Genomic DNA, 27,536 nt, shown 5'->3' on the forward strand with positions numbered 1-27,536 from the left:
GATTCCAGGCCACACAGGTTCCTCTAGGCTTGGAGCTCCGTAGATAGGCAAACATCTCTACCACACATTCGCGTCCCCAAGATACACAAGTAACAGTATGGCCAGTATTTCTGACCTCTGTCCAGAACTAGCACCAAAAAAGCAGATCTCACCTCCCGCCTCCTGAGTTTTGAGGGCCTGAAATGCCTGACCTTGGGGAATCCTGCATTGGTTTAGATACTGTACTGTCTTAGTTGTAACACGTCACATCCATAATCAATCAGGAAAACAAACAGAAAACATATGCTGGATAAAGAGGTATAGGTAAGTCCCACAGCAGGGCCACAGTGCTATATCCCAAAGTCCTCCCCCACCCCTTCTACTGTGGCCATTAGACAGGAGCCCAGGGGTGGTGGTTCTCAGGAGACTTAGGCTGCAGACAGGCCCAGAGGAAGACTCAGAACCATTCCTCGGCAGGAGCAAGGCCAGCCACGCCCAAGGCATGAAGGCTGAGGGGAGCTAGGTCACGGCATGGTGACGAGTAGCACACTCCCCTCCCGACCTGCACAGGGCTCATCTGGGGAGACCAGGCCTCGCCTCAGCACCCCAGAGCTGCCCCCAGAGGCCTGCCCACACTTGCCAGGGCTGGGTGGGCTACCTCAACTCTTCCTTAGTTTTCTCTTCCCCAGCCACAGGACACATTTTTGCAGGTTACACACCTCAACCCACCGGCCAGCAGAGCTTGCTTACCCCAGCCCCTCCTGCGCAGCTGCAGGCTTCCTCTGGCTCTGCTCTTTCCCATGCTCACTGACACGTCGGGCAGACACACCCAGTTATAAAACTGATCTTCCAAATGACTGTTTCAAGAGGACATAGTTCCAAAGGAGAAAAGGAAACAGCCACTAAGTACAAACCAAAGCTCCTCTGTGTGACTCTACTTTAATTAGAATGACAACAAATTGAAAGCAATTTAATGTTGGTTCAGAAAAGGTTAATGGAATTCAAGTTTTGGAGATGCGGAAGCATTCTACAGACTGAGCCAGAAACACAAAACTAAACTTTATTCTCTTAAATTATTCGGTCAGAATAATTTCCTGGGAGCAAGTTTAGGCGCTAAATGGCTCTAATTAAACATCACCGAACTTTAAAGTTGACATCAACTCATTTAGCTGCAACTCAATTTTCAAATTAATCTGCTGTATAACATGGAGGCTTTATGACATAAACAGAAGGAGGAGGAGGGGAAGATGGACTTAAAGGCTGTCAGGTATTAACTGATTCTGGAATCTCTTACCTCTCTCCCCACTCTCTCCAGTGTCAAGTCATGTCCATTACCTGTGCCAGGCCTTCCTAATGAGAGGGGCCCTGGACTGAGCTGAGCAACCAAGTCACCTCCTTCCTTGGGTTTTCCCACAGTCCCTAGCTCAGGACTCCACAATCACACCTAAACACAAGCCTGGTCCAGCCAGGACCCCTGAGGTGGGCCCTGGGCCAGCAGACCTCTGCCCAAGCACCTCCACTCCACTCTCACCTCACTGTCCCTCCCGCCTGCTCTCCATCTCCTTGTGAGAGCTGAAATGCTCTGTGAGATGCCCTCGGGAGCCACCCAGTTCCTGCACCCACTTCCTGGCACTTCACCCAGGCACCAGGTACTGGCCTGTATAGATTCAGCATCTCCTTTTCTGCCTTGAAAAACCCAGGTCCCTAATTTTGTCTTATTTTATAGCCATACCAAGGCCCTACTGCAATAAGCATCTGCTACTTCCTAAAACTCTTCCCTGCTAACTGGGAGGCAACCCCACCATTCTTGACAGCTTGAGGCAGCTTCAGCTGACTTCCACTGGAATGTGATATTCAGAGTTAGCAAAGAGTCCAGTCTGGCTAGTACATGTTAGGCAGTGTGAAGGACCTGTGCTTTGGCCCTGAGGTACAGCCATGTGACCATGACAAATCTCAGGGTCATGGACAAGGTCAGGCAAGGGAAGCCATGATGTCCCAGGAGGGCTGTGTCAGAACTTGAGGAAAAAAATAGTATGTAAAGAATGCTATTCCCAGTCATTCTGCTTGGCCCTGTTTACCCTTAGTATTTTGCAGCAGCTCCCTTGGAAATCATCACTAAGAGACTCCAGACCCTGAGCAGGCAGCATCTGGTTTCAATTCACCCATCCCAACACATCCTGCAGCAGCACTGCACCACGGGCACTTTGCAGCCACCCAAAGGTCAGGATTCCTGATGCAAATTTATGCAAGTGACAACTGCTGATGGTAGAAGAGACTGCAAATGATCCGTCCCCTCCTTCTTCAGGAGGTGGCTGAGCCACCCCAATTGCTCTCTTGTTCACATCATGAGAACAAGAGTCAGCTGATGCTGCCCTTGACACTAAGGGGCCGACCCACAACAACCCAGGTGTGGCACGAGCTGCCCAGAACAGACACCACTGCCAGGCTCTCCTCCAGCCCCACCCACCCAGGACAGTCTGCTCCAACACAACCAAATCCCACCAGTCACACAGGGCTCCCAGACTGGCACAGGCGAAGGGTAACTGCAGACTTCCTCGATAACGACAGCGTTTCTTGGCCCCAACCCTAAGGGATTGAGAGACAGCCTGAAAAGGACCCTAACAATGTCTTAAATACGAAGTTATGCCAAAAATTTCATGGAAAGATTGTATTATCTTTAATTTGATTCTTCCATGAACTTTTTGAAGTACCCTTGTATAATCACTGGGCTTGCCTATCAAAGGCAAGGGTATCTGACTCACCTTCGAGGCCCTAGCACCTAACAGTGTGTGCTTTTGTGCACTAAGTAAATGTCTGGAAGAACTAGAGGATTAGTGGAACTCCTTGATGACCATGAGTCAGGGAGGCCTTGGAGAACCAAGGATGACAGCCAGTGAACCTGACATAAGGGGCACTTGGGGAAGGGCCCCACTTCGCAACCAACCCAACATGAGTAGTCTATGGCACTAGATTAAACCATGATTCAACCTAGCACTCAAAATATCAAATAAATGTGTTAAATCACTGGGACCAAGTAGTATCAGAATTTCTCAGCAATCAGTTATTACTGCCCTGGGGATAACCTCTAGCTATTGAAGATCAATGGGCCAGAAAGTAAGAGGTTTACAAAACATCCAACCATAAGAAAACTCAGAAGACTTGGGGATTAGAAACCTCAACATCAGACAAGCCAGGGGAGCCTATCCAGAGTCACACACAGAAAGGAGAGAAAAAAGTATATAAATAAAAGAAAGCTGGCCAGTGTTATAAAAGCCACTCCAACCTTCACACCATTGACAGCTTCACAACAAAGTCACACTGGATGAACAACCAGAAGGAGAGGGAAAGCCAGGCAGACCCTGAAAGGGAATGTGGCTGACAGAATAAACAGGGAGGAATAAGTGGGCACTTCTTTAAAAGAAGTGTGAACCCTAACAAAATTTTGAAAATCTTTGTGTATCCCTTTGAATATTTAAGCTTAATATCTAAAATTTTTCATTTTAAGTTTAAATAGTTGCAAAGAGTATAATCTTGGATGTATTGTAAATACTGACTCAACTATTAAATCACTCTTATAAATGTATCCAATGGAATATAAATACCACTGCAATTAGACACCTGCCTTCATCTAGCTAAAAATATGTTGCTTTGCCCCCCATGGATTTGTCACTCCTTCTCCCCTGGGTGATGGAGCCACAAAGGATTACTCAAAGCCCATCTCTTTTGAGCAGTGAGAAGCCCCAAAGTGGTTAATCCCTTGGAACCCTCAAGAGCGAGGCATTCCTTCCATTTGGGAAATTAACCACGAATTTGGGTTCTCTTCCTGCATTTATTTTTCATCCCAGGAAGTTACAGGAAGAGACATAGGTGGGCTCAAAGTTTTAACAAGTTTAACAATAGAAGCTGGTAACATTCAGTAAAAACAAGTCAGATGACATTCCATTAGGCATTAAGTGATCCACCAACAAAAGCTTGATCTTAGCAAACATTCTCTTCTTACAGCAACTTCCCAGTATCTTTACATATCAATCAGTAACCTGTCTGTCTTTGAGCCAGCAACCTTGCTGTGTTACAACTCTTTATCTTACAACAGAGACTCAATAGCCTGGGGAAAATTTCCTGTTTTTTGTAAGGTCAATATATGAGACTGCAAGGCTTTGGAAAACCAGGCCCTGTGAAGTACATACGCTTTATGCATATTCTACAAAAATACAAATGTCTATTGAACAGTCAGAAATTTCTTCTTGAACTTGTACTTCCATTTCACTCCCACACCTAGAATTTTACCCCCCAAATTTTACCCTAATGTAATACAACTTTAGGTTTGAAAGTCTCTTACTGATCATACAAAATTCTCTGTAACATTTTGAAATTTAAATTTGGTTAAATTTCCTGTGACTATAAACTCTAAGTAGGAAAAATACTCTTATTCTGGATTGCATTACTACAATTACTATTAATATATATGTGACCAAAATAACAAAATAATAATGGGAAGTTACTTAATGGAGTAAGTTACAGAGTTTAGGATGACAAAAAAGCTTTGGAAATAGAGGTGGTGGTCACACAGCATTGTGAATGCAATTAATTCCATGGAACTGTATGTTTAAAAATGGTAAAAATGGCAAACCTTGTGTTATATATATTTTACCACAATTAAATATATAAATAAAAATTAAAAATATATTGATAATTATTAAATATGAGAAAACTTGGATTAGAAATGCATTCCAATTAGAGGAAAAAAGCTGGTTCAGGCTTCCATGGATGAATCTTGCTTTCTGTTAAAATAAGACAGTTTCAGCACAAGTTCCATCCTATTTTTTATTTTTACAGATACAAGCATGAGAAAACTTATAATTATAAATGCATAAAAAGGAATGAAGTTTTGTAATAGCAGTATCACTGAATTCTTTGAATTCCTGAGTTATAACTAAAAGTCATGTTGTGATCTATTATCAAAACTATTTTTAATGATCAACTGACAACTCGGTTGGGTCTTCCTACAATTTTGTTAAAAGCAAAGACTCAGAAAACTTCTAAGTTGCAAAAGGATTTGTTGCCCAGTCATTAGTGTCACATCCTTCTTCAATGTTCCCAGTATTTGGAATCATCCCCCTGGTGCCCAAGAGATGGTTTTTACCATCTTCAGAGCAACACACTATGGTCTGACTAGAATGACTGAGGAGTTTGCTTTCCTTTTGTAGAGTGGAAGAACATCATATGGTACCCCTTTAAGCCTAGTGTGTTCTCAAGCAGCTCAATTTTAGGAAATGTAATGGAAGCTGAAGACTTAAAAATGAATTACCTTAAAACTGTCATTGTCTGGGTAACCCATGGAGTCTTTGTACTCCCAGGGGTATGTGAACCCAGACCACTGCTGTAAAAAGTAGGACTGAGCTTATTCAGCCTCATGGTCTAACCACATGACCTGGAGGAAGTGAGTAGAATGAATGTCCCTCTATTAAGGGCATCTCATCCAGTCAGCATTGAGAAGAGCAAACCCATGAGATGGTCCCCTTCTGAGTAAACAAACCAACCTGGAAAGAGTTCAGGTAACGTGCTTAGGAGGGATAACCCTAATTCCAAGAATAAAGTGAAAGGCTCCAAGCCATCAGTTAAGATCAAAAAACAGGACTGCCTGGACTACTTCACTGCATGCTATGGTTTGAATGTTTCATGTGTTGGAAACTTAATCCCCCAATTCATATGTTGATTAAAGGTGGGACCTTTGGAAGGTAATTAGAACTAGACAAAGTCATCCAGGTGGGGCCCCCATAAAAAGCCCACCAGAAGCTGCCACCATGTCCTTGGACTTCCCAGCTTCCAGAACCATGAGCCAAATAAACTTTTTCTCTTTATAAATTACCCAGTCTCAGGTATCCAGTTACAGCAACAGAAAACAGACTAAGACACTGCATCTGCCCCCACAGCCTGGTACCAAACAGTTTGACTGGCCCAGTAGGGGACACCTGACCCAAAATTGGCCAATGATATTCTCTCTCCTGAAATTTAGAGCTAGTCTCTCAGAGCTGGGCAACCATTTCTTTTTTTTTTTTTTTCCGTGACCGGCGCTCAGCCAGGGAGTGCACCGGTCATTTATATAGGATCTGAACCCGCGGCAGCGGGAGCGACGCCGCGCTGCTAGCGCAGCACGCTACCGAGTGCGCCACGGGCTCAGCCCTGGGCAACCATTTCTTACCACATGCAATGAGAAACAGAGAAAGCTGGTCTGCAGAAACAGAATTAAACAGTTGCACAGCCAAGAAAGTAACAGAAAGGACAACCACCTTGGTCCTGAAGGTAGCCCTTGTGAGGCCCAACTTCACTCAGGTTCTGGAAAGTCCCTCTTTCTGCATCAGCTGGCTTTAATGAATTTCTGGGACTTGCAATCAGAAGAGGTTTGGTACAGACAGTAGTCACCAGAGAGACTGTTCCTGAGGAAACCAGCCCACTTGACCAATGACATTCACAGTATTATCAAAAAGTACCCTGGAGATGAGTGGGCAAGGCACATGAATAGATAGTTCACAAAAAAAGGAAATATAATTTACCTTTAAAAATGAAAATATAAAAATAATTTTTTTAAATAAAGATACTCAACATCACTAATTACAATAGAAAGGCAATTTAAACCACAAAGAAATTTTCTCAACCTATTGGATTGGCAAAGATCAAAAAGTTTGATAATATATTCTGTTGGCAAAAGTGAAGAGGAACAGGTACTCTCCACACCGCTAGATAAGAACATAAATCAGCTCCATCTCTTTCAGTGAGGAACAGCTATCAAAATTGAAAACATACTGTCCCTTTGCCTTATTAAGTCTCACTTCTAGAAAGTATCCTACAAATATACTCAACAATTGTAAAATGACAAGATTATGCATTAAAGCAGTATTTATAAGAGCAAAAAGTTTAAAGCTAAATACCCATCAAAAGGAGACTAAATAAACTACAGTACATTCATACATTGCAGAAAAATGAGGCAGAGAATAACCTCTAAGCTACAAGCAAGATTTGGAAGGTATAGCACCATTTAGGCAAAAATAAAACAGACAAGAAAATACTTAGAGGAAACTGGGGTGGGGAAAATAGAAGGTCAGCATGGAAACCAACTTGTGCATCAGAAAGTAAGGAGATGTACTTATTAATCAATATTTCTTCATCCCCCCCATTACACTTTCCAATACAAAGAAATTATAAATGTATAAGTGATAGATATCCCAATTACTCTGATTTGATCATTACGCATTGTATACATACATCAAATTATCACTTGCACTCCATAAATATGTATAATTATAAAAAAAGAAAAAATGCTCAAAGACTGATGGGGCATCTCAATAGAACACAGAAGCAAAATTTGGGCTGTATTTGAGCATCAAAATGAACAATGACAGACATGGTTATTACACATTGAATGAGGAAATTACAGTTAAACTTTTTTAAAGGAGGGTACTCACCTTCACAGAAAAATGTCAATAATGGAGAAGGAATGATAGAATAGAAAAATCACTTTTTTACAACCATCTTAGAAATAAAGAATTCACCAATGAACACTAATACTGTGTGCAAAACTGTTAAGGACAGGATATTCTCATTCTCAAATAAAACCCCCCAGACTACTTATAAATTCCAAAGGTGAAAGGGTATTTTCACAAGCAAGAAATCTGGTAGATAACATCTTAACTACGTTATCTAATTCCAAATCGCCAACAATAGGACAAACCAGTATCAAGTACCATGTGACATTAAGGACACCACACCATCTATGAAGGATTCTTGACAAAAATATTTAACCTGAAACCAATAATAAGACAATTGGACAAATCCAAGTTGAGGGATGTCCTATAAAACTTTCCTGGGCTCTTCAAGTAGGTCAATGTCAGAAAGAACACTGGGAACTGTTCTGGATAAAAGAACACTAAAAAGATGTCACAACTAAAGCAATATATGATCCTTGACTGGATCCTGGACCCAGTACAAAAACAAAAATCAACTATAACTGCTAGGAAGATATAAAATGGTACAACTGAGTTGGAACTGAGTCTGGCAGTTCCTCAAAAAGTTAAACACAGAGTTACCAAATGACCCAGCAATTCCACTCCTAGGTATAAACCCAAGAGAAATGAAAACATGCTCATGCAAAAACCTGTTCACCATTGTTCACAGCAGCATTATTCTTAACAGCCCAAAAGTCGAAATAACCCAAATGTCCATCAACAGATGGGTGGATAAATAAAACGTGGGATAGCCATATAATCGAATATTATTCAACCATGAAAAGGAATGAAGTACCAATACATGCAACAACACGGATGAACCTCCAAAACATCACACTAAGTAAGAGAAGCCAGTCACAGAAGATCACATATTGTATGATTATATTTATACGAAATGCTGAGAAAGAGCAAATCCACGGAGACAAAGTAGATGAGTGGTTGCCTATGGGTGGAGGTAGGGAAGGGAAGTGATTGCTAATGGGTACAGGGTTTCTTTTTACAGTAATGAAAATATTCATCGTGGTGATGGTTGCACAAATCTGAATAAAAACCCCTGAATTGTACACTTTAGGTGAATTGTATGGTGTGTGAATTATAGCCCCAAAAAACTACTTTAAAAAACACAACTTTAAAGGATACATTATTCGAATACCTGTTGCCTTGGATTTAGTGTTCCCCCAAAACATGACCCCCACTGTGACAGTGGTAAGAGGGTGGGAAATCCTATTATGATAATTGAAAGGTGGGGCCTTAAAGAGGTGATCAGATTGCAGGACCACACCATAAAGAATGGATTAAAAATGGTGGTCATGGGCATGATTCTGAGGACTTTAAAAAGAGAGTGAATGAGCAGATTAGTCTCTCTCTTGCTCTCTGCTCTGCCATTTTTTGCAATGTGAGACCACTGGGTCACTGTTGCAACCACCAACACCCTCAACAGATATGTTCCCTGCACTGTGTACTTCCCAGACTCTGAAACTGTAAGCAATAAATTTCATTTTCTTATAAATTACAGCAGATCCATGTACTTTGTTATAAACAGAAACTAATACACCTTGGGAAATTTGAAAGTAGACTATATATTAGATGATAGTATTGTTGTCAATGTTAACTTTATTGAGCATGACAACTGTATTATGGTTATGAAGGAACATGTCTTTACTCTTAGGAGATACTTGCTAAAAGTATTTACCATTGATTTATCATAATTCCATAACTTAATCTTAAATGTTTCAGCAAAAACCAGATATATGAGTGTGTTCATACATGTATTGTGTGTGCCCATGTATGTGAGAGAACAAGAAAAAGCAAAGGTGACAATATATTGTAACTGGTAATCTAAGTGAAGGATATACAGGTGTATACTATACCATTCTTTCAATCTTCCTGCAATCTGCAATTTTTCAAAATAAAAACTTGGGGGAAACACCAGAGAAGAATAAGGTTTACATCTGTACAGATATCTAAGGGTTTCTTAGCCTGTGAGAATGCTATTGAATATTGTCAAACACCATACTTTATCTGCAGTAGGAGGTCACTGTTCTTTGCTAGGGCGAGATACAGACCATCACTTTATATATAACACATCTCCACCTTTTTCAGCATTAATATACGGTAAGTGAAATCCACCAATAGGGACAGCATAGGAAATTAGTGTCTAAATGAACTGTGCATTCAGGCACATTTCACTAATGGGTGAGCAGGTTTCTTATAAGGAATCATATGGTAATCATCAACACGGCATTCAACTCCTATTACCTAACTTTGAGGTTTTTTTCTGTTTTGAAAGATTATATGGTGTCTAATTAAAAAGAAAAAAGTTAGACTCAGGTTTAAGGTGCCTCTGGTGTTCTGAAATTATTCTGAAAGGTCATTTAATTTAAAAGAATTTCAAACTTGAAAATTTTCATTCATGTATTTATTCCACAGTCAAAATAAATCATAATTTAAAGCAATAACATTTTTAAAAGATAAAGGAGAATTTGTGGCACAGCTGTACTAACAAAACATACATCAAAGTACAGCATTAAACAGGTGTTCTCTGTTCCTATAGTGGAATAAATACACAACAATTATACATAAAATTTCATTAAAGGTCTGAGATGAGGCAAATAACCCTTTGAAATAAACTGCCCAATGAATAGAGGCAGGCTACAAATAATTTCTATTAACATTTTACTGCAAGATGGAAAAATTCCCAAGGTGACTCCTAGCTCAAACCTCTCATTTCATGCCTAGCTTTGCCTTCTGTCTTCCTTCCTCAGTCACATCCAAATCCAGAAGGCTTCTGTACCTCATACTCAAAAATGCAACCCCAAGTCCCTGAGGTCCTCAGCACAGACTGACATTAATGAGCCTGTGGAACCTTCTTCCAGAACCTCTAGGGAAATCAAGAGCCTAAACACAGAACACAGTGTCATTTCTTTAAACAAAAATATTAACTGTCGAATGAGCTCTGACAGGCAATATGCTTTTCATAAACAAACCAAAATATTGTCTTCATCTCTATTTTTCTTGGAAAAATGACAAGTTGGCCATCCAAGTAAAAAAAGAAAAAAATTTAACAGAAACAATTGAAAATGAAAATTCAAAGGGTTTATGCCAAAAAGCAAACCAGTCCTCTGCAGCTAACTCATTTGTTTTTGGGCTGTGAAGCCATGTAGAGAGCAATCAGGCAGTAGATGGTCCCTCCCACAGTCAGCGCCATGGTGGTCCGGTAAAGCATTTGGTCAGGCAGGCCTCGTTTCAGGTGGATGGGCACACCATCGGATTTCTTGAAAGCAAGAATTAACAAGGGCATGGTTGATAAGAAAAATATTTTACAATTTTAGGCTAACAAAAACAAATTTGTCTACTTTGTAACTAATCCATCAACACATCACAGTGGAAAAAGCCCTAATCCATCAGAATGCTAACTGAAATACTGGTATATTTTCTTATAAATGTAGCTAAAGCTTTAAGTCCAAAGTCATTCTCCAAAATGCAGCGTCAGGGAACATTCATGCAACAAATTCCAAATTTCTAAGGCATTTATTATATATTGTGTAACTAGGAAAGGAACACTGGTAAATTTTTTTTTAAAGGCAAAGGTAATCAGCAGCTAAATAAAGATGTGCAGGCATAAGAAATGCTCATCATTCAGTTCTACCTGTAGTTTGACTTCTGATCATAAGGGGTCAATTAACGGCAGAGTATAGCAGGTCAATTAATACGTTCAAGTCCATTTTGTATTTACCTGCCTTCTTTCTGCCAAACTGTGAAGCCCCAGATTAAAAACCAGATTCCACAAGACATTTAATTCATTATTTTGCATAGTCTCCAAAATCCCTCCCCACTGCACCTCAAAACTATAAATGCCCTCTCAAATCTAAATTATCAGATAAAAAGGGACTAAATTGATCAAAACAAAAGTGCTCTATCTCCAAGCCCTGAATCTGGACATATTTCTGAGGAGGGGGAAGCTACCTTGTAGCAATAGCATAACAGGCACTGCCACTCCCATGGCACCTGAAATACAGTAGGTCACTAACTTCTCAATTATCTGTAGATTAACTTCAACAATATTTTAAATTCCGATTCTGGCTTCTCTCTGCACACCAGCGAACCCAAAAGGCATCCTCGACAGCAAGCAGCAGCTCAGTGAATTTAGTATCAAGCAAACAAAAAACAATTAGAAGAATACTCATTGCCAAAAGTCACCGCATGTGTCACAAAGCCAAATACATATTGAATTATTCACAGTGTCATTATACATGCTATTGCTTCCTCCATGTAATGGATGATCAGGAGCTATATGTGCATTTTGAAAACCTGCATACCCTTAAATCCTGATGAAGAAATTAACCACCCTTCCTCTTTTGTAGTATCTACCTATATAAAGTTCTATTAGTTTATGGCTCAAAGTAAAATCAAGAGAATTCTATTTAAAGAAAAAAAAGGAGGTTGGGTAGTAAACTAGATTAAGACACAGGTTCATAAGGGATTTTTCAAGCTTATTTATTTCACAGGCTTCTCTGTTCTAGAGTGTTTTCTCTCACCTGGAAAAACTTCTGCAGCTCTGGAACTTTGTTTTTCCCAGCATAATCGTATGCAGTGGAATCAGAGGCTAGTTTAGTTGGTGTGGCAAATATGATAGGTGGTGCTTCTGTGGAAACCACAGGCTTTAATCCCTGTAGAAAAGAAAGGAAAATGGCAAGTTGAAAGTGTGTCTGGGCATCTGAACAAACCTTTCAAGGAGCAGGCTGTCTGGCATAGTGGAGGCAGCCACTTAACCACACGAGAGGAAAGGAAAGTTTCTCTGACTGTACATTACAAGGCCTTTAGTTGGTCCTCAAACTTTTGACAAAACACCATAATCCATTTTCCCAGAGCAAATCCGGTCAAGAATTCCCTGCCATTAAGATGGGGAGACTGGGGAGGAGAGGAGCAACTAACAAGAAAGACCTAATCTGAGCTTCAATTAATACTTACTGTGTTTTGGGAGCGGGTTTTTTTGGCAGTTGGCCAGTAAGAGGATCTGAACCCTTGACCTTGGTGTTTAACACTGATAACCTGTATGAACTTTTGATTAGATTTCATAAGGGACCTGGCTGTCCCTTTTCTCCTCGGGTGAGCTAATGTAACAATATGGAATGTCTAACCTCAGAGAGAACTTCAGAAACTTTCCTGAACACATAGTAAAGAAACATCTCAATCTGGAAGAGCCTGTAATGATTTAAAAAACAAAAACAAAAGCAAACAAACAAACAAACAAACCCCTTGTTTTTCAGAACCGGAAAACAAAAACAAAAACAAATCATGAACTGAACTTTCCTGCATTAATAAACCTGTAAGTTAAAAACATACATAGTAAAACGGGGGGCAGGGAGACGGAGTACTGACACATCCACATTAGTCTTGAAAACATTATGCTGAGTGAAAGATGCCGGTTGCAAAAGACCACATATTGTATCATTCCATTCATAAAAAAATCCAGAACAGGGAATTCCAGAGACAGAAAGTAGGTTAGTGGTTGGTTAGGGCAGGGGGTAGGGGACAGGGGGTGACAGCTAAAGAGTACAGGTTTCTTTCTGAAGTGATGAAAATGCTCTAAAATTAATTGTGGTAGTGGTTGCACATATCTGTGAATACACTAACCACTGAACTGTATGTTGTAAATAAGTGAATTTTATGGCATGTAAATTATATCTCAATAAAGCTGAAACAAAGAACCTAAAGGAAATTCTGGTTTTTTATCTGCAAAGTAAACCTATAGTGACAGATATATAGAGGGTTCTCCAAAATACCTGCAGATTAAAATGAGGAGCTAAGAGTTAGAAATCAATAAAATTATCCTTTTATATTATATTAAATTCCAAATAGGAAAAATAAAATTTTAAAGTTGGAAAGCAGAGTTCAAGCCCAGGTTCTTCATTTTACAGATGAAAAAGGAAATATCTTGCCCAAATTAATACAGTCATCCCCTGGTTCTTGTTTCTCAAAGAAATCTAAATTTAACTGTAATTGACAAGGCCTATTCTTAAGATCAGATATTGAAAACTTCAATGTTACTCCCACCAGGCAGGCATTAGGATCAACAGGGCAGCAAAAAGGATTAAAGTAAACTTGGTTTCTATTTCTTCTCACACAATCTAGTAAATGGGAATGATAGGCTGTTTTCTGTAATGCATTCACCCATTTAACATATATTACTGATCATTTACTCTATACTAGAAATACACAATGAATAGGACAGCCACAATCTCTGTCATTATGGATATAAATGTTATGTGATAACAGCAGCTAATATCTAGTTAGCTTTGTTATGTGCCCAGCATCATGTTAAGCATTTCACATACATTGCCTCATTTAATCCTGATAGCAACTCTAGGGAGATGTTACAATTCCCATTTCACAGAGGAGAAAACTGGATCGGAAACGGTAACTTGCCTAAAATAATACAGCAAAAAGACCGAGCCAAGTTTTGAAACTCATGCCTCTCTAAAGTCCAGAGCCCTGGCTTTTAAGTATTCCAATACTCGCATCCCACCCTCCCATCAACTGTTGCTTAAAAACAACAATCCATTTAAAGAGAAAGTATGGTCAGTAAGGTTTGGCCTACATTTAGTATATACCACACTCAGAGACTCAGAAGGAGTCAGCGAGGCCCTGCTACTGAGATAACAAGGCTAAAAAAGGATCTCTATTAGAACAGGAGATGTTAGATATTCCCTTTTATCATTCTGTGAGCTCACTGTATTTTCTAATGATCATTTCCCCTTGGGTGCAAAAATTAAAAAACCCTCTCTACCAAGCATGTCCAGAAATGGTTTCAAAGTAAATTCATGTTTTGACAGGATGAATATAAGAATATTTTTAGAAGGGATTATACCTAACTGCTTTGTGTTTGTTCACCCATGCAGCAATTCAAAACTACAGCAAAGTTTCTGAACAGTATCATTTGAATATAGGAGTATCAACCATCTTAAGAGTTCTAAATAACTCCATATTTCCATTTATAATATTGTAAACATTCAGAATACAGAATTTAAAGTTACCTATAATCTCATCATCTTATCCCATCAATTATTATAAATTTTATATTCTCCAATCTTTTTTCATATTTTTATTTTAACAACTTTATAGTCACAGTGTAAAATCCTACATTCTGCTTTTTTCATTTATAATAATTATTTTTTTCAGATTCCTACACAATCTTCCTGTCACTAAATTTACTCTTCACAACAACCCTGTAAATGAGGTACTATTCAGATAATTAAAACAAAGCTCAGGGCCGGCCCGTGGCTCACTCGGGAGAGTGTGGTGCTGAGAACACCAAGGCCCCGGGTTCGGATCCCATATACGGATGGCCGGTTCGCTCACTGGCTGAGCGTGGTGCTCACAACACCAAGTCAAGGGTTAAGATCCCCTTACCGGTCATCTTTTATAAAAAAAAAAAAACAAAGCTCAAATATTCCATAAGGAAGATTGGATTCAAACTCACATGTTTTTGTTATACCATACTATCAATAATTCAGCTGTCTTGGCCCCATGGGCAAAAAGAATGAATACGATAGTGAGGTATTTCACATACCCATCATTAAATCTCCCAACAATTTAAGAACAGTCGATATTCCCAACTTTCAAGGCACTAGGCTTCTCTAGAGTAGACGTGTCCCTCCCTATTTCAATAAATGACAATGCTATCCTCCCAGGTACTCAGGCCGAAAACCTTGGAATTATTTTTGACACCTCTTGCTCACACACTGCAAATCCTTTGGCTCTACCTTCAAAAAACATTCAGAATCTGACCACTTCTCACCTTTCTCCACCAATCCACACTCTAGTCCAAACCTCTGGATTTTTACACCAGCTTCCTAGTTGGTCTCCCTGCTTCCACCCTTGCAGCCCTGTGGTCTACTCTTGATACAGCAACCAGGGATTGTATTAAAACAGAGGATGTCACTACTCAGCTCAAATCCTGCTGAAGACCTCCTATCTCACTGAGCAAAACCCAAAGTTCTTACAATGGCTTTCAGGGCTCTGCAAGATACATTCCCCTCTTGTACTCCCTTACGTCATTCCCTTCCTCCTCCCTAACCGACTGTACTGAACTTAAGCTTCTCAGGCACCAGGCATGTTCCCTTTGCCTAGAATTCTCTTCTCCAGGTATCCACATGGTTTGCACCCTCACCTTTGGAGGTGTTTGCCCATATGTCACCTTATCAATGAGACCTTTCCTGACCACATTTTTAAAAACTGCATGTCCTCCCCCTTACCCTGCTAACAACCTACCCCTCTTTCTTGCTTTATTTTTCTCCACAGCACTTATCACCATCTAACATACCAAATTCTACTGGGTTTACTGTGTCTCCCCCTACTACAATGGAAGCCCCATGAGTGCAGGATTGTTCACTGCTCTTATTTCCCAAGACTTAGAACAGCAACTGGCACAGAGGCATATTCAGCACGTATTTGTTGAATGTATAAATAAGCTAAGGAAGGCTATATAGCTTCACCACAACGTGAACTTGAATATTTCAGAACCAAAGTCATGTAAATTGGCACTTCATGGCAGAGCTTCCACATCTCCCATAGCCACAAGAAAACACTGAAAGCTGTTCTTAAAATAACTGAACTGTAGATCAAGTAGAAATCACAGATTTTACTTTTTATTATTGAATCTCTTAGCTGTTTACATAATCCCTACCTCCAAAATGGATTAAGAGCCATTCAACCTTAACTACATTTAGACTCAATACTTTTTTTTTTTTTTTTTTTTGGTGGCTGGTTGGTAAGGGGATCCGAACCCTTGACCCTGGTATTACATGGCTGTACTCTAACCAACTGAGCTAATTGGCCAGGCCATCAACCTGAACTACACTTAGAAGTTGAGTTCTTCCTAGTCTATTTTAATTGCTTCAAATTTTTTAAAAGAAAAGTAAACATGATCCCCCCACATACACACTCCCAAAGCTGATTGGCCCAACATTTTCCTCTTCTTTTACATTTTAGGTTTGGGGAGGAGGATAGAGAAATAAGAGAATTATCCCCCCAATTTTTAATTTTTAAATGACAGAAACCTATGGACCCTTTCACTCATTTAGGACTAGAAACCAGCTTCAATCTGAAACAACTCAATTCATTTCTAACTGCAGGCTAGACATCACCACCTCCATGTCCCTCTGACACCTCACTCTTGGAACATCCAAGATTCAGTTGCAAGCCCATGGAGGAGTTCCCTGCCTCTGTGGAAAGCACCACCATCCTGCCATTCACCAGTCATCTAGGAGTCCTCCTTCCTCATCCCCAATCTCTCTCATTGGTGAGAGGGCAAACTCTGCCACAACTTTCTGCATCAAGTTGCTTTTTAACTTCCTATCTTTTCTCACAAAATTAAGTCCTATCATCCTAGTCCCTTCATGATCTACTTCCACCCTCCACAACCAAACTTACCTACTCAATGATTCTCCTTCAGCCCCCCTGCCCTCCTTCACTCTCAAAGTTCCCTTTACCTAGATTATTCTGCCATCTCAGCTAGGGAGAGAAATTGCTGGGTCATAAATATGTTTCCCTTTTTAAGAAACTGCCAAACTATTTTCCAAAGAGGCTGTACCATTTTACATTCCCACTACCAATATAACAGGGTTTCAGTTTCTCTACATCCTCATTAATATTTGTTATTGTCTGTCTTTTTAATTATAGGTATTCTAGCAGATATGAAGTGGTTATCTCATAGTGGTTTTGATTTGCTTTTCCCTAATGATTAATGAGGTTAAGCATTTTTCCATATGCTTATTGGCCTCAATTAATTTTTGACACAGGGCACAGAAAGGTAGGGAAAATGCTTTTCAATCAACCACTGGAAAATAGCCTCCCAACAACTACTGGCCATCAAGTTGGCTTATAAATCTTTACCTGTGCTATCACTACAGAATTAGCTTTTCCATATTAAGTTATTCAATGCACATTAATTTATTCACTTTACTCAAAACTGAAAGCTACAAATATCTTCATTTTACAGCATGCTAATGTTTCCAAGAAAGGAAGCATTCGAAGTATTTCTAAGTACCAAAGTCAGAGCACCTAGTTGGTGGGATGTGGGGGAGAGGGGGGTAGCCTGTCACAATCATTCTGAAACCTACAATTCATATAAAGCCCACACAATATATCACTTCTTTCAACATAGCTTAAGAAATCTTTAAGAAACTAAGAAGTTCGAATTCTCAAGAGTAACACAATTCAAGAGGTGCTAGAAATCTGAAAGCCCTATCTACACCAAATGCATCTGAAGGTAATCCATGCTGTGAGTACCAGTTTTATTTCAATATGTCAGTTTTCACTTCAAAATTTTACTTTTTCCTTACTGGGCAACAAAACCTAGATTATGCTAAAGCTTTATTAAAATAACATCTACAACCATCACCAGAATAGATAAGTTGTGATATATTCATACAATGAAACCTATAGAGCAATAAAAGGAACTAACAACATCCATGTAACACGGATGAACCTCAAAAACATTATATTAAGAAAAACAAGCCTTACGCAAAAGAGTACATTCTGTGTGGTTCTATTCACATGAAGTTCAAAAATAGGCAAAACCACCTATCTACAGTGATAAAAGTCAGAATAGGAAGGTGGTCAGAGATTGACAGGGAGAGGGTACAAGGGAACTTCTTAAGGGTGATGTAATGTTCTGTACATTGACAGAGGTGTGGGTTACACAGTGTATGCATTTGTCAAAACGTATCAAATTGTAACATTTAAGACCCATGCACAGAAAAATACACTTTATAGTAGAAGCAAATATGACAGAAATGACCATTTTTTCACATAACCTATAAAAGGAACCACTGTAACTGTTGACAATTCCTTCCTTACCATTCATTACCAGCTGGATTTCAGCGGCACCACACTGGTTTGCCTTCTGATCTTGGACTGTTCTTTTGATCAATTTTCCTCCTCCACCCTCCCTTCATGTTTCTGTAATCTAATTATGGTCCCACCTTTCTTCCCCATATACTCCCTAAGTGATCTCCCCACCACAGTTTCTACTACCACCTATGGCTGAAGACTCCCAGGTGTCTCTATTAAACGCCATATTCACAAAGCTAGTTGTTACCAGACGTGACATATCATCACAAGGTCAACATTTATAAACCCTAAACTCTTCAACTCATCTCCATCCCCCCCAAAATTTGCCTTTTTTCTTAACTTATCCTAGTTAATAACACACCTAATCTTAGATTGAAATCATTCTTAAACATCCTCCCTTTGGGCAAGTTGCAATGTCCCACAGAAAAAGGGGAAGGGGGCAATAATAATGGAGTAGGCTTTACACCCCATCTGGGCCCTTTACCATTCCAGTCAAGTTTTCCAACTGCATATCTCACCAACCCTTCCCACATTACTCTATGAAGATGAGGAATGCGATGTTACCTCAGACTCAGCTTCTCGAGAATACCTACCATTTATCCAAAACCAACCACCTGCCAATACTGCGAGTGACTTACCACACACCTCATTTAATCTGTACTAAAGGGCCGAGCCCGTGGCGCACTCGGGAGAGTGCGGCGCTGGGAGCGCAGCGACGCTCCCGCCGCCGGTTCGGATCCTATATAGGACTGGCTGGTGCACTCACTGGCTGAGTGCAGGTCACGAAAAAGACAAAAAAAAAAAAAAAAAAAAAAAAAAAATCTGTACTAAAGCAGCCCTGGATGAAACTGAGCTCACAGTAAATTACCTTGGCCAAGGTCACACCATTAAAGCGGCAAAAGCCAGGACTTGAGCTCAAATCTGTCTGGAATTCCAAATTCCATCTTCTTTATACTACTCAAGTTTACACTGAAACTCCAACTCGTAGAATCTGAGTGAAATCGTAATACTTTTCAGACCGCCCAAATAATGAGCATCCATCAGCCATTTCACAGCTGGGAAAACGTGACCTCGTTACAGGTAACTAACTTCCCGATTCCCCAGGACACCCTAAGGAACCCGTTAAATCTCCCAATCCAGATCACACGGCCCTTCCCTCCCCATGACTTCCCTAGGTGCCGTCATCCCCACTCTCCAATCTCGTGCTTGGATGAGGCTGCCTGTTGGGCCATGGCAGGGAGTGACAAAGGGACTTCGGAGAGGCCGAAAACTAGACCTCCTCAAAGGGTAGGAAAGGGCCAAACCTCGGACTCAGTTGGGTCACATTCTGGGCTCCACACACCCCACAAGCCACGCCTCTGAGACAAGCAACGACCCCGGGGGTCACCTTGACCCCTGCAGGTGCCAGATAAGGGTCCGCCCCGCCGGGGGAGCAGCTACACAGATAAGCCTCGATGACCACGGCAAGCCGATGTGGGAGAGACACCAGGAGGAGCGAGGCAAACCGAACCGAACCGAACCGCGGGAAGAAGCCTCTTCCGGCTGCAACGCCGCGACTGCCTGCAGCGGAGGTCGGGCCTCCACTTCTCCTGTCCGAGCCGGCGCGGCGCGATCCGTACCTGCGGGATATAGGCGTCCGAAGCCCATGTTCCCGCCAACTTCTGTGTGAAGCCACTAAACTTGTAGTACATGACTCCCGGAGACCGGCTTTCAGCAGCCGCTGCCTGCGCGACCGCCCCAGAGAAGGACCCCGCCTCCTGCCCAAGGCTCAGCGCAAGGACCCTGCTCCAGGAGAAGGGCTGCCTAGAGATCGCCCAATTTAAAACACGCCATCTTTAGGGAACCAGAAGCCGGGATCTCAAGATCACGAAAGGCAAAACCAGCTCTAAGAGAGCGCGGAAAGCTGCTGTGGCAAGGTCTGTAGAAAATACGAAGTTCCCTCCGCTCTTCCCCCATTTAGATTCGGGCAGTGCCAAGACGCCTTAAGAAATGCGCAAGCGCTCCGCGGACTAAGCCCGCCGGCTGAAGCACAGCGGCGATTGAGGGGCGGACTCGGGGTCGGGCCTGGGGTCGGGCCTGGGGTCGGGGTGGGCGGGGATTGGGCGGGGCCGGGGCGGCGGAGGTTGGGGTGAGAACTCTCGGGGTGGGAGAGCCGGTGATGCGAAACCGACATTTGGTCGTGTAGTTGAGGGCTCCTCTTCCTTCACCCAGTTCTACTTGCCGGTAGTCTCATTTATTTCTTCCCGATCTAGGTCACCTCTTGAAGTGCTCCGCACTTAGTCTGCGCAGGAGTATGGACCCGTCGGCCGGGCTTCCTCTGGCAACGTGGAAGTGGGAGCAAATAAGAAAATTTGGAAGCACCTGCTGAGAGCTGTTTAGAACGGAGGGCTTTTAGGAGTTTCGCCCCGATATTGTAAAAGTAGCCTCTTGGGCTTTGTGCACAGGAAATACGCATAGTGACCTAAACTTCAGGCACCAGGATGTAAATTTGCACGCTTTCTTAGAACTGGTTTTTATTTTCACCTGAGTTTTATAGGAATAGTTACACATCCTTTTCCTGGCCTCTGCTCTTTGAGATAAATGAGGCAGGGGGAAGGTGACCAGAAACACTTGTAAAATCTGGACCTTGAGCCTTAACGATCTGGGACTATCACTTTTACAATCTGGTAATATTCTCTACAGTTCAATTTAAAGATGTTTTTTAAGGTACTGTATAAAGGGAATATGTTAGTCTCTTACTCTCCAAGGATGGGGCAAGGCTATTCTTAGCTTTCTCAATCTAACCAGGAGCTTTCACACACATATTATACGTGCATTTATACTAACTAGGCTTTATATACTAACTAACCTTTATATAACATTTTCTATAAACTCGTTTAATTTTAAACGATCCCATGAAGTAGATGCTGTTATTTCCATTTTACGATACTGGAAAATGAGGCCCAGAGAAGCTAAGTAACTTGCTTCCTAATGATCTGGGCAAGTTACTTAGCTTTTCTGGGCCTCATTTTTCTGTGTCATACTGATTAGTTAGTGGCAGAGCTAATCATCTGGCTCAAGAGTCTGTACTCTTAAGTACTGCATTACAGATAAACAGATATCCTGAGAAGAGGAGGATCAAGGCTGAGCACTCCTAAGCCAGAGTATACACCAGCATCCCAGCTTTGGCAGGTCTAAACCCAAGAGCCCCAAGTATTCAGCACTGCCAATAAGCTGGAGAGCAAACGTTTCAGCAGATTCCTATAAGCCAATCCAAAGTTGCTGTTTTTACAAAGCAACATGCAGTTTGGGTTTGAGTCCCAATTTCTCCAAGGCTAAGTGATTTGGGACTAGGCATTTCCACTTTCTGAGATTTGCTTGCTGCTTCTGTGAAGTAAGAATCATACTTATCATCATATCTTCCCTCACTAGTATTCTGAGAATCAACCGTTCAGTAAGTTATAAAGGTTGCACAAATATAAGTTGCTGATCTTACCTCTGGGTCCTTTCACTTTCCCATAGTTCTTGGCCATATCTAAGAATCTTAGCGACCATAAACTTTTCTTGGTTGCTGTAATTTAAATTACTTAGAAGCTGGAATCCCTCATACCAAGAAAGGAGAATGAGTTTGCTAGCAAGTAGTGGGTGGAAGGAAAGGTGTTGCATGGAGTTTAGATTGAAAAGAGAAATTTAATGATTTAGGACATCTCTTTGTCTTCATCCCATTGTCTTCTGGATGTATTTTGGAAGAAAAAGTAGAGAATGTTCCCCAACTTTTAGCAGCACTAAGGTGTACCAGCTTCTTAAAGAATAAGGTGCCTGTCAACACTGGTTATTTTCTTAAAGTTCCTGCCATCTGATTTTAGATCCTGCAAGACATAAATTAAGAATCCTGAAAATGTTACAACAGCCGGGCTGTTCAGTGGGAGATAAAATGTCAGTAGCAGAGTGTGGGTTGGGATGTCACATGGAGTGGCTGATCATGGGAAGATTTTGTCTCATTTTCCAAATAAAATGCAGCACATTCTGACAGTATTAAGGTGCCCTATTCTCATCCATATTTGCATATCCCACCCAACATCAAAGACATGATCTTTTTTTTTGGTGGCTGTCCTGAAGAAAAATCTGAAGATTTTTCTTTTTATCATGTTCCCTTTAGGTGGTTCCCCAGATCCTATTCTGAGAAGAAGCGACCATGACTTAGTACAGAGAAGCTTGCCAATCACCAAGTGAATTGAGCGAGTGCAAATGCCAGCCGGGTCGGGGTGTATCAGAGTGCTGCTGCTTCTCCATTTGTGAAGGCCATGTGCTAACGTAATGGCCTCTAGCGGGCCGCTGTGTGGAAGCACCCAGGCAATGGATGGAAAGCCAATCACAATTTTAAATTGGGTTATACTGAATATAAATAGGAACTGCCTTGTGAAATAATGCTTAATATTTGAATTCTCTAATTTCTCAGAATTTACTTTTTAAAAATTGACACTTGATGGGTCTGGCAGAGTTAAAACATGTAGGTCCTATAGTAGTTGGGGTTTTTTTTTTTTTTTTTTTTTTTTTAGCCCTTCCCTGTCTTCAGGAGGGTTCATATATCACCTGGCTTTAGTGTCGCCAGTTGGGAGCAGAAACATGAGTAATGAGCATTTGTTCTGGGCTTCTTTACCATGAGGAAGGTATCTCCAGGACACAGGCTCCCAAGAAGCCCTTCTTTCCCTTCCTATATTGTTTCTTTGCTGCCAAATCTGCAAACTAAAGAACTTTCTAACCTGGGGAAGGATGTTTGTGCACGTGGATTTTGCCCATGCTAAGGTAGTTTCTAGAAAATGGGAAATATACATAGTGCAGTGTTATACTGAAGTTTCACCTTTTTTATTGTGGCTTGTGTCTACTCTGTCTTTGGCAAAAAAAGAGGTAGAGGGAATACATTTTCCCAACATTTAAAACTGCGAGTGATACTGCCAAGTAAAGCATCCCCAGTAAAATATTAGAAAACAAAATGGAGAGCTAAACTCACTTTATGATACTCAGAATGATGACACATACATACAGTTATTCAGTAATTTTCATGTGGCAAAAGTCTCAGCTGTCATCTCTTACTCTTTTTGTCAAATAAAGCCCTATCTGGTGTGGAAATTTTGTTTGTATTTGAAACCTGAAATCCAGATTATATTGACATTAAAAAACAATTAAACCTTTGTGGAAGCATGATATTTTCATAGCAAAGGAGTTGAGGTCTGAATGGTGCATTTTTCACCCAAAGGAGACAAAACAGCAGCTGGGATTGCAGTTGCTGGGACAGCTTTATTGCAGTACAGGATGAACATATTGACATCAACTCCCTACTCTGACCTTCTCGTTGTTGAATGTCAATACAGAGTGTGAAGCTGCTCACTTTTGCCTGCCCGCTTTTTGTCATGTGCAAGTCAAAAGCACATCCACAGAGAATATGGATTTAACTCAATTTTGACACCTCACTTTTCATTCTACTGGTTAAGAAAGGCTGAGGTATGACTCATAATTTATTTTAAATCATCTTAAATATACTTAATTATGCATAGAAAAAAGTTGAGATCCAGAACAAGATTCATGCTATTTTACATTAACATCATCTATAAAAATACAGTACGTATAATGTTGTCCTATGCATAGAATGAAAGGATCAGCAGTGGCTTTCTCCAGTTTTGGGGACAGGGTGGTTCCTAATCACTGGGGATTCACACTCCCTGCATCACATATGTCTGCAGCACTGAACTACTTTACAAGGGACATGTTTGACGTTTGTAAGTCCATATACACACACACAAATATCACAAAGTCCGCAAAAGGCATAAAAATGAGAATTTTTAAAATGTTTCCCTGTACTTATACCCCAAACTACCAGTTAATTTAGAATATTCTTTAATCATTCCCTAGGTGGATATGAGGAGCCTACTGAATGACAGTCTCCAAGGGGTAAGCCCCAGCGAGTGTGACTCAAGAGCCATTCTGCCCACTACAGTTAACACTATAGTGGTTCTTCTTCAAGGGGCTATTGAAAAAAAGAATGAATAAATGAACGAACAGATGAAGGAATGAGAACAAGTGAACATTATCTCTACACGTTGCTGTGAGAAAGGAGCAACCACCCTGTGTCATTATTTACATCAGTGCTATGACAGCCGTGGAAATTGGTGATCGAGTGGAAAAAAAGATTAAGAACCATACACTTGGGTCTCAAGAAGGTGAATGTCAGTAAATAATTTTCTTTTGAGGTAGTAGAACTTTTTTTATATATAGAAAAACCTACCTGAATCTATCCAATATCAAAACGTGTGGTATTCTATAGCTATTGAAAGTCAATATGTCCAGATTCCAACCCCAGGCTATATTTGTGAACTTTGGCTAGTTCCTTAACCTCTCTTGGCCACATAATTAAAAATTTCAACTTAACAGGGTGATTGCAAGGCTTAAATAAGATGTTATGTGTTGAAAAAGCTTAAAGAAAATATGTAAATACCTGGAAGTCTATATGGGAATAATATTGCGTAAAAATAGTAACGCAGGATCTGTAGTCTCTGATATAAACCAAAAATTAATTTAGTATGATGTAAAGCATTAGAATTTTAAGTCTATTGGAGCTTGTGTAAAGTTAGCTGGTTATAATAAAAACTGTAACCTAAAAATCTTTCCATTTGTTCTTCCTTTCTCCTTTCCCCAAGAGTAGTAAATATCAGATAAGAACATGGGACTGTCAGACCAGAGCTGTCAGGTGGAACCCAGTGTGAAAACAGCTGCCAAAGACATAGATTCTATTTTTAAAGCTGGAAAGCCAAAGAGAGGAGTTGGTTGTTCCACTAAAATAATAGCCAACCTTTTAGCATTGGCATTAAAATTTAGAAATCAGATATTTTTCAAATGCCAAATCCATAATTTTACTTGTCTCCCCTTCCTTCTCAGATTCTTAAATAATGGAGATTTGGCATTTCTTTAGTTTCTGCTTAACAGAAACCTAAAGTCATGACCCTAAGATCCCTTTCTTTTTTTTTTTTTTTTTTTAAAGATGACCGGTAAGGGGATCTTAACCCTTGACTTGGTGTTGTCAGCACCACGCTCAGCCAGTGAACGAACCGGCCATCCGTATATGGGATCCGAACCCGGGGCCTTGGTGTTATCAGCACCGCACTCTCCCGAGTGAGCCACGGGCCGGCCCTAAGATCCCTTTCTAAAGGAGGTAACAGATATGTAGGCTGTACCTGACCAGCGTGGGTTTGAATCCCAGCTCTTCCTACTGTCAAGCTCAGCTAGCTTGAACAAGTGACTTCCCCATTCTGAGTCTCAGAGGTGAAATGAAATTTCCAAATTACAGGATTGTCTGTGTGTTATCAGGTAGCAAAGGTACCAGCCTGTGTTCACTAGTGCCTGGTGCAGCCTGCCAGATGATTCCAGAATGGCTGACTTGCAGAAGAGGGCTGGGGAAGTCAGTTTGGGTCTTCTTCTGAGAAATGGACAGGCTTATAGCCTGGGAAACAAAGGCCATGGAAAAAAAGCTAGGAGGAAGTTATGAATCTGCAGAAATTATCTAGTGGAAGGCAAATCTCTCTCTTAAAAGGAAAGGAACTGGGGAGAGTATGACATTCCCAAAAACCATGGCTGAGAAATGGAGAGTCCAAGTCAGGGGACACTGTCCCTGGGCCTGGAACCCACCAGCCACACCCCCACCCATAGCATGGCTGTGCCCTCCACTGACTACCCATCAGTATTCCAACCCAAGAGAGAAATTTGCTAAAGCACCATTCCAAACAACCCAAAGGTTTCCAGCAAAAGACACGCTGAAGCTCAGCTCTCTAACAGTGGGAGAACTGAAAGAAGACCCGATTGTTGGCATTTAACTGCCTGATCCTCACACCTCATTCAACCTGAAACTGCAAGGCTACCCTGTCCTTTTTCCTGGCTCCACTCCTATATCCTAACAGCCCACAGAGGCATATGGGAGAATAACTGCATCTCTTTTCATTTAAATCATGGTAAAAAAATCAAATAAAGGTGTTTGTGTTTTCTCCCCTGAGCAGAAGCCAGTGCTCTGTGCACACACGTAGTCTTGTTTCAGCACAGATGTCAGAAACGCAGAGCCTGTAAATCTGCTCAGGCAGTTCCGTTCTTGAATCATTAAGAACAACTGAGTGGGTGGAACAAGAACATGAAATTGCTGTGTGCACTCATGTTTTGTTTATGGAGCAATCATTTCTAGACGTGTTTTCTTTTTTTATGAAGAATCTTTTCTATGTTTGCCTTTTGGCACCCCACCTTCCTTCCTGTCCCCAGCTCTCCCACACCCACTACAAAGAAACATTGAGAGCATTACAAAAATCTCCGTCAATTTAAAGAATAGGTTACATTAATTGTCTCTCTAAATGAATTCCATTTATTCAGTCAAAATAAATGATTAAGTGATATGAATAACACAGGTAACAACTGAACTTGAATATTGAGTATTGTTTAAAAAGCTCACAACTGTTCCCAAATCATAAAAATCACTTTCCTTTTTCTATCATGGTGCAATGAGGACCTTGTTAACCCAGTGAATCGAAAGTTCTTGTGATGCTAATTATCAGCAGTGTTTAATGTACTAACCACAAGATTCTTTTTTTTTTTTTTTGGCAACTGGCCAGTACAGGGATCCACACCCTTGACCTTGGTGTTATAACACTGTGCTCTAACCAGCTGAGCTAACTGGCCAGCCCTTCGGTTTCTTTACCTACAAAATGGAATGATATCTGCTTTGTGAGGATTGCATTTACTCATGTTTGTGCCTAGAACATAGTAAGCACTCATGAAACTATAGCAGTTACTGTTATTACTAACAGTTGTAGCAACTGGTTAGACAAGATGGAGTAGTGTTTTGCTAAATTCTATTAATCCTCTCCTCCGATAACCCCCAACCTTGGCACATAGAAGGCATGCAACATACGGTGGCTCATAGACTTATCATAGAGATAATAACCCCAATTAGGGCCCCAGGCTTCCCTGGCCGAGCAACTGCCATCCAGTCCATCTACTAACCTGCCCAGATATTCCCTTCCCCTCCCTACAACTCCCAAAAGGGGTTTGTGTGCTCAGCTTTGGTGCTGTGTTTATCATCTGGGTGGGTTTCACTTTGTTTTCTCTCCCACTGTTTTTGGCTTCTTGGCGTTGTCCTGCCTGGCACATGCCCCAGCTTCATTCTCTGTGGCATCACTGTGATGT

At 40.9% G+C, this 27,536-nt stretch overlaps 1 protein-coding gene across 1 annotated transcript; it reads right to left on the minus strand.

The window, feature by feature from the left end:
* Nucleotides 1–9,885: 9,885 nt before the first annotated feature.
* LOC134362996 (cytochrome c oxidase subunit 7A-related protein, mitochondrial) lies at nt 9,886–20,093 on the minus strand. Its single transcript, XM_063078484.1, has 3 exons — nt 19,958–20,093; nt 12,020–12,151; nt 9,886–10,755 (listed from the first exon to the last, which is right to left on the minus strand). The coding sequence occupies exons 1-3, from the start codon at nt 20,027–20,029 to the stop codon at nt 10,615–10,617; spliced, it is 345 nt and encodes a 114-aa protein (XP_062934554.1). The 5' UTR covers nt 20,030–20,093; the 3' UTR covers nt 9,886–10,614.
* Nucleotides 20,094–27,536: the final 7,443 nt, after the last annotated feature.

The sequence above is a fragment of the Cynocephalus volans genome, chromosome 14, assembly GCF_027409185.1.
Source record: "Cynocephalus volans isolate mCynVol1 chromosome 14, mCynVol1.pri, whole genome shotgun sequence".
NCBI classification, from domain to species: domain Eukaryota; kingdom Metazoa; phylum Chordata; class Mammalia; order Dermoptera; family Cynocephalidae; genus Cynocephalus; species Cynocephalus volans.